General features: G+C 48.0%; 2 protein-coding genes across 2 annotated transcripts in view; one reads left to right on the top strand and one right to left on the bottom strand.

The window, feature by feature from the left end:
- The window catches only part of LOC119579531, a 1,227-nt gene extending 458 nt beyond the window's left edge, over nt 1-769 (top strand). The window contains exon 2 of the mRNA XM_037927416.1: nt 106-769. Within this exon, the coding sequence (XP_037783344.1) occupies nt 106-286 (181 nt within the window). The 3' untranslated portion in view covers nt 287-769. The remainder of the gene's footprint in view (nt 1-105) is intronic.
- A 3,327-nt stretch (nt 770-4,096) lies between these two features.
- LOC119577884 (mucin-12-like) overlaps nt 4,097-7,500 on the bottom strand; it is a 4,454-nt gene continuing 1,050 nt past the window's right edge. Inside the window, exon 1 of the mRNA XM_037925527.1 lies at nt 4,097-7,500. This exon is cut by the window's right edge and continues 1,050 nt beyond it. Coding sequence (XP_037781455.1) covers nt 4,097-7,500 — 3,404 coding nt within the window.

Raw genomic sequence — 7,500 nt, 5'->3', positions numbered from 1 at the left:
TTGCTGTTATTATTGTCATTATTCATATTGTCATCATCATCATCGTCACCACCACCGGACGGGCACTAACCCTCTCCCCTCTCCCCACCCCCACCCCTCCTACAGGACACTCCCCCCAGGATCCGACCTCCGCGCCCTCAGCACCGGCGAAGGAGTCAGCGCCCTCGAGGAGTACAGGAGAGCCAGGAGTCTCGGTGAACGTGGTCATGACTGCGAGAAAGCATTTCGTTTTTGTCCCTTTAATGGCACGGAACTCATGTCAGCCGTTGTGGGTTATGTGTCATGAGTCTGTGTCATGTGGAGCCGGAATGTCGTTCGTTGATGTGTGTCATGGATCACTTTGTTAAGAGTCGGTGTGCCACAAGGTAGTGGCATAGGTCATAAGATAGTGTTATGCTTTGTGTGTCATGGGTCTTGGTGTTAGAGGTCGGCGTGTCAAGTGTCATAGTGTCAAGTGTCATGGTGTTCAGCTAGTTTTTTCTACATCTATTCCTTTTTGTTTGTATGCTGCCTTCCAGACTTAGATTAAAAATATCATAGTCAAAAAGATTTGTATGTAAGTGCTATTTTAGGCCTCATGACGCACCAGCAACATGTAATATGTATGTATATACACACATACAGTAAATATCTATATACACACATACACAGTGTGCGTATAGAGTGTGTGTGTGTATACGCACACACACCATATGCGCATATACACGCATATATAATATATGTGCACACACATTTACAAAACATTGTGTTTAAATCAGTCGATCTTTATAACAGCGTGTTATCTATACTGTTACTGTCTATAGAATGAAAAGTACTTAAAATCAATAATAAAATAAGTTAAAAGAAAATCAGCTACTTATTACCACACCGTAATATCCTATGCACATAAATTATTTGTGTGCATAAAAATTATCCAGATCTTAATTACACGCACACACATATATACACACAACACACACACACATGCAAGAGGATACGAGGTTAATCCAACCTCATCATTTCGCGCAGGTGATGACGTCAGCTGCAGTAGAGGCGGTGGATACAGACGCAAAATATTGTGTTAGCGTAAAAGTAATTAATTAGTTCAGGAATGAAGACGTGAACGCAGAAAGATAACAATTACTGTAAATATAGACTGAATTAATCATACCACTGGAGAAATTAATTCAACGTCACACGCCAGGTTCGCAGTTTCCAACCAATTTTGAAACAACTTGAACAGACCTTACTGGGCCTTGCACACATACTCTTGTGGGCGTATATAATGTACAAGCACAGACACACGTTTATGCATAAACAAGCAAACACAAATGCAAAGACACACACGCCTGCATTCATTACAGGAAATTAGACACAAATGATAACCATTTTTTTTGTAAATTGTCTTTTTCTAAACTACACCTATATAGCACTGGTAGTAGTTTTAAAATGCCCCTAGAATATCTTTTAAAATCTCGCCGACCACCCCTCACCCCCAAAAGAAAAACCTGAAATGGCACCCTGATGATAACTTTTATTCTTAGCGATTGTACAGTATTATCTATTATCGATTGTACAATATCATTATCATGCAATTCATCTCCTTGCTAAACCATTTATTTAAAAGCTAGAAAATTTCCACGCTGTAATGCAAAACGCTCTTCATTATATTTCTGTTATCATCTACTTGTCCTTTGGTAATCCTTTCATTCTCTCCAATTTCTACTTCCTCTATGTATGTTTTATCTTTATTTACTGTACCTGCTATCCTTCTTTATTTTGATTATTTTACCCGTTGGTTCGCACATCCATACCGGAATACGTATTTATTAACTTTTGACTCCTTGAATTTGCGACGCGTTCTAATCAATCATATGCGCACCAGTACCTTGTTTCACCCATGTTTGCGAATGCGCAGCCATCTACCGGCAAATTTAACAGTTCTATTGTCAGTCTCCATTGTTCGGTCTAAGTGTCAAGTGTTGGTTTATAGTGCTTGTGTTTACGAATTCTTCCCCGATATTCCAGTGAAAACGACCTCTTAATGAAACTGTTACACTCCCGAGAATAACACTGAATTCGGTGAAATACAACAACCGTGTTCCTGTCGCAGGGCTTCGTCTGAGGGTCATCAGCTCCCATCCAGCCTCATTCAGCCATAAGGTAAGTCTTGTTTGTGTCATTAAGTGGACATTCGGTGGTGATCGGAAGGGTGACGGGGGTAACCGACTATTGAAATAAGCTCTTCGGATTAGGTAATTTTTCTTTTTTTCCCTTTTTTTTGGTTCATACGGCAGCCTTTGCGCGTGGTGTGCGTTTACCAGCACCCTTACGCGTTAATACCGAGATTGAGATCGAGATTTGTGCGTTTACGATGTGGTTCATTCACTCGTTCGTTCATAACGCCGTGTCGGATCTTCCGTGACCGAATCTTGTCTCGGATTTTTCTGAACTTCAAGTCATCTTATGAAATGCGCTTCTCGGCTCAGGTTTTTCATTTTCCACTTTCTTTAAATTCTTTATATGAGCTACCTCCCCCCTCCCTAAAAAAAAAAAAAAAAAGAAGAAGAAGGAGAGAGAGAGAGAGATCTCCCCCAAGATTAATGGCTCGAGTCTCTGACGGGTGCACTCCTGGTGTAAACATTTGCCACGATGACAATCCCAGTAGTTCCGTAGCCTATTTATGAAGTACTGACACAATAGTTCCTAATGACTGTCACTTAACCAGAAAGCGAGATTGGTTCGCAGCCATCGCGTTAATCAAAGAAAACGTCATAAAAAGAAACCCGTCATCAGGGGTAACTCGTAAAAATAAAAATAAAAAGATGTGGCAGTAGCAATGATATAGTGAAAACTGCTGACCACACTGGATAACCACAGATGATCAACAGCTGTTAATGAGCGCTATGGCTGTACAGAGAGTTATGCTTTCTCTTCCCTTCTTTAATGATGTCATTAGTGCCTTTCTCACTACAGACATGAGAAGTTTTAAGGGAGGGAGGGGAGGAGGAAAGGAGGGAAGGAGAGAGGCAGAGAGTGAGAGAGAGAAAGAGAGAGAGAGAGAAAACCATATAAGCCATCATCATAATCATAATTATCTTTATTATTATTATTATTATTATTATTATTATATAAAATTTGTTAAACAGTGGAACTTTGTTTGCCTTTGTCAGGGCGATCACGTTCTTAATATCATCATAATTATTGCCAATATTATTATAACATCATAATGATTCATAATATTTCGTTTACATATGCTTGGTCGTTTTTTCATCATAATGGCCTGGAAGATAAGAGGGTGAGACATGTCCAAATGTAATCAACAAGTATCTTTTTTTATTAAATAGTTTTACAGAATAACAACTCTTTTATAAAACTTCAAAAATCAACAATCTATTGAAACTAGATATTCGTTTTCTGTGATACTAGGCTCATTATACTCAGAAAACACCTAACCTAGCGCGAGTGCTTCTCAAAAATGATGTAAGTATATTGTGCTTTCATTCATCATAAATTGACAGATTTCTGTTGGATCTCTGGGTGAAAAGCAATATACCTACGTGAAAAAAAAATCAGGATGCTATAATAATGGAGAAAATATGTATATTATACATACAAAATACTCAAGCTAAGTCGAAATTCGTCGAGGGTGAAAGGCAATGCATTTGTAATGAAAGCTGCAACACGGCCCTTATTCTTGCTTTAAAATCTTTTTTTTTTTTTTTTAGTTTTAGTTAGTTTTTGAGTGTTAGTCACACTTACGAACGAAAAATAGTGACCAAAAAAAAAGACCAGAACACAATATTTTTCCACACTTCTCATTTGGTATGACTAAGAATACATCATTTTAGCAGTAAATATGCATCAACAACCCCACACCTGGAATTGTTCAGGTACGCAAAGAGAGAAGAGAAATGGGGAATGTTAAGAAAATACTTTCACACGCTAATGAGTTGTCTGTTTGTTTGTCCGTTTCTCAAGCGAGGGGCCAAGACTAAAAGAGTAGATATTTACAAATAAATAAGCCATTAGGTGCAAATTATACGTAACGTGTCTGTGCCCATCTGTCACCTCGATCTACGTCTCCACACAGATATCGTTCTCGTCCTTATGCACCTCATTCTCCTTCTGACGGTGGATGGAGCTGCGTCCTCAGGTCTGGAGAAGGTTCAATTCTCCTGCGAGTGATGAGCTTCCTGAGGGAGGGTCTCCGAAGGCGCCGCCTTTGGCTTCCTCTTGTGTCCTTCTCTTGTCCGTGAGCTTCAACAACCTCTGTATCTGTGGTTGTGTCGGTTATCGGTGCGTCGCTTTTCTCGGCTGATGGCTGTTCGGATGGAGAAGATTCCTCTGCCTGGTTCTGGTTAGGGAGGTCGTCCTGCTGGGATCCCTCTTGCTTCGAAAGCGAAGCCAAATCTGATGCCTGAGGACCCCTGGCAGGACTCTTCAAGTAAGGGCTGTAGGGCACAGGCTCAGGACCCGGCATCTGGTTCCTCGGAGGCGGCGACGGCTGGTTGGTGGCGGAGTGAGTCTGGGGACGAGGATATCGAGAAGCGTTTTCAGGCGAGGACGTCGTCATGGCCGTCGTCTGTATACGCTGGTCGCCTTCTGTGTCAGAAGAGGAAGGCACATCCCCGTGAGCCGTTGTTGAAGAGGAGGAAGCGATCTCCATGATGGGCACAGGGCGGAAACGCGGTCTTAATGGTGAGTTGTTCTCTTCCCTTGTCGCTTCGGGTACGTCGTGTGTCATTTCTCCTCCTTCGTAGTCGTCTTCATCACGGGGGAAAATTGGGCCGAAATTTGAGTCATCACTCCAGTCCTCAGTTGGAAAGCCGTCGTAATCGGCATCGATCCAGTGGTTGAAGTCGGATGGTGGGGAATCGATGGGCCTTTCGGGGTGTCCGACGCCAGATGGAACAAGGTACACGTTTCTGTCGTCGTGATCTTGAGGTGCCCATGACGTCGGCCTGTCTGAACCAGTAAAGCTATTGTCCGCTGACCAAGGCTGTTGTCTGGGCTCAAGGCCGAGCCCCATGTCTTCCTCTCGGTTACTCAGGTCATATCGGGTGTCGTCGAGAGACAAGTGATCAGGTGAATCTGACTCATCCTCGAAGGTCTCGGCCTCGAAGAACTTTTCCTCATACTCTTCGATATTACGAGAACTGTCAATGAGGGTGACTGTCGTCGGCCTGGGAGCAGAACCTGTGTAGTCGCCTGGTTGGTATTTCCTGACGACCTCTCTTTGCGCAACCTGAGAGTGGCTCTGTCGCCTCAGCTGGTCTGTCTGCAGCGGCATATCCTCAAAGGAAGACACGTCCTCTTTCCTTTTGGTTGGGGTAGTGTCACTCGAGCCAAAGGAAGAGCCCTGCGTCGTAACATGGCTGGACTCCACAATGGTATCCTTCGGCCTCGCTGTAGGATTTGGTACATCGTGGGAGCTACCAGGATCCCCAGGCTTTGCAGCCTCCTTCTTGATCTCGTAGTTGAGGATCCCCATGTACTCGTTCTGGAAGACTCCCACGTAAGCCGGGAGGAGGATGGCAGTGCTCTCGTCTCTCGCCTGGACCGGCTGGCGGCTTCGGCTCGGTCGGAACGGCGGAGGCGACCACGCGATCCTCTTGGGCGCCTCCTCCGTCGCGGCGGGCGGCGCGCCTTCCTCGGTGCCATCCTCTGGGGCGATAGGGGGTTTCCTCCTCCTCAAGGGTCGACGCCTCCGGAGGGGACGCGCGCTGGCCTCGCCCTTATAGAGGGAGATGTCGACTCTTCCCTCTCTCGACTCGACATTATGATCCACTCTTTCGCTTGCCTCTGCGGATTGGTTAACTCCATCGGTGTTAGGTATATCCTTCTGCTCCTGTGAGGATACCGCAGGATACTCTGTAGTCGGGCTGATCGTCGCGTGCGTCATAGCGGCTTGCAGTGTAGGCGTCGTAACGTCATTAAAGATGTTTTCAGAGTACTTCGGGGAAGTCGTTTCGAATACTTCATTTTCAGTATCCTCTTCGGAAAGGACTTCCCGGGATGAAACTTCTGTGTCCTCACCAGCGATCTCCTTTATATCTGACGACGCAGTAGAGAGCGGACTGTCTCTCGTGAAGGGCGACGTGAACAGGTGTTCAATGGACGAGACAGTTGGTGACGTCATATCGTGTTCCTCGGACGCCAGCTCATACTTCGTGGGCGGGAAGGACACCGCGGGCGCGGAGCCGCCTTGGCCGATGCCATTTCGGCCGCCTTCGTCTTGAGCTGCAGGAGACATGGGCATGATCAGGGCCTTCGCCTGGTACTGCCGCCACGGGATGTAGAAGACGGGCCGCCCTCGCCTCTCGCTGAGCTTCGTCTCGTCGGAGGAGATGTTTTCCGGGGCCTCCTCTGAGGGCAGAAGCGTGGCCTCCTCGTAGGGCATCGTGGCCTCGGTGTAAGAGAGGGACCTTCGGGATTTCTTGACGCGGTGGCTTCCCTCTTCCACCTGTTCCTCTTCTTCCTCGTCTGCGGATTGCTTGAAGTAATCTCTGATGGTCTTGTGTTTCGACTTGAGGAACTTTTCGTGGCCAGGGATGAGAGCCGATGGATCAATAGTGCTGTGGAAAAACTGGTGAATGTCGTAGTCCTGAGGATCGAGGTCGGTATCGGCGAAGCTGAGGTCGTTAGGGGTCGTCCTGGAGTACCCCTTGGTGTAATGAGCGTCGGCGGAAGGCGCGGCCGTGGTGCGGTGTCGCTGCGTGGGTCTCCTCCTCTTGTAGCCATACCTCGTTGCTGAGTCTGCCTCGGGGATGTCTGTCGTGTAAAGGAGGTTCGTCAGCTCGGATGTAGAACCTCCTTCTTCGACGGGCGTGTAGAGACCTGCGAGGGTCGTCAGTGCGATGTCGGAGTCGTCCGGCGACTCGGTCGACCAGCTGAAACTCGGGGTCGTGAGCCTCCTCCTCGTGGCAGTGGTCGTTGGCGGAGGGACGGTCGTCCTCTTGGTGATAGTTGGCCTGTACTTGGTGTGCTTCTCGGTGGGCAGCGACGTGGGCGTGGTGGGCGGCGTTGTGGGTGTGGTTGACGGCGGCGTGGGCGTGGTGGACGACGGCGTGGGCGTGGTGGACGGGGGCGTGGGCGTGGTGGGGACGGCAGGCAGCTCCGTCGTCAGGGCAGAGCTTCCGCCGCCGAAGTAGTGCCGGTAAGGGAGCGGCGACGTCCGGACGTTGAACGGCTGCTTGAAGTACGAGTAGGTCATCAAGGTGTCGCCGGAGGAGTTGGCGAAGGAGGGCGTCCGCGGCGCGGGCGTCGTGCTTGTCAGGGTGATGATGACAGGCGTGGTCGTCCTCCATGTACGTGGCTGGCTGCTGGTCGTCGCGACGGGCGCCCGCGAGGTGGTCCAGCGTTCGTGAGGGCGGGAAGTGGTGGGCGGGACATAAGGCCTCGTCCAGTGCGTGCGTGCGGTGGACGCCGGGGGGGGAGCGGTGGTTGGCGGGGGCACGTAGCGAGTGGAGGCGTCCCAGGGGCGCGGGGTGGCAGAGGAGGACAAATAGTCATCCGTCG

Source organism: Penaeus monodon, chromosome 2 (genome assembly GCF_015228065.2).
Source record: "Penaeus monodon isolate SGIC_2016 chromosome 2, NSTDA_Pmon_1, whole genome shotgun sequence".
In the NCBI taxonomy this organism is placed as follows: Eukaryota; Metazoa; Arthropoda; class Malacostraca; order Decapoda; family Penaeidae; genus Penaeus; species Penaeus monodon.
The sequence above is the reverse complement of the archived record's forward strand: the minus strand, read 5'-3'. Positions and strand labels throughout refer to the sequence as shown.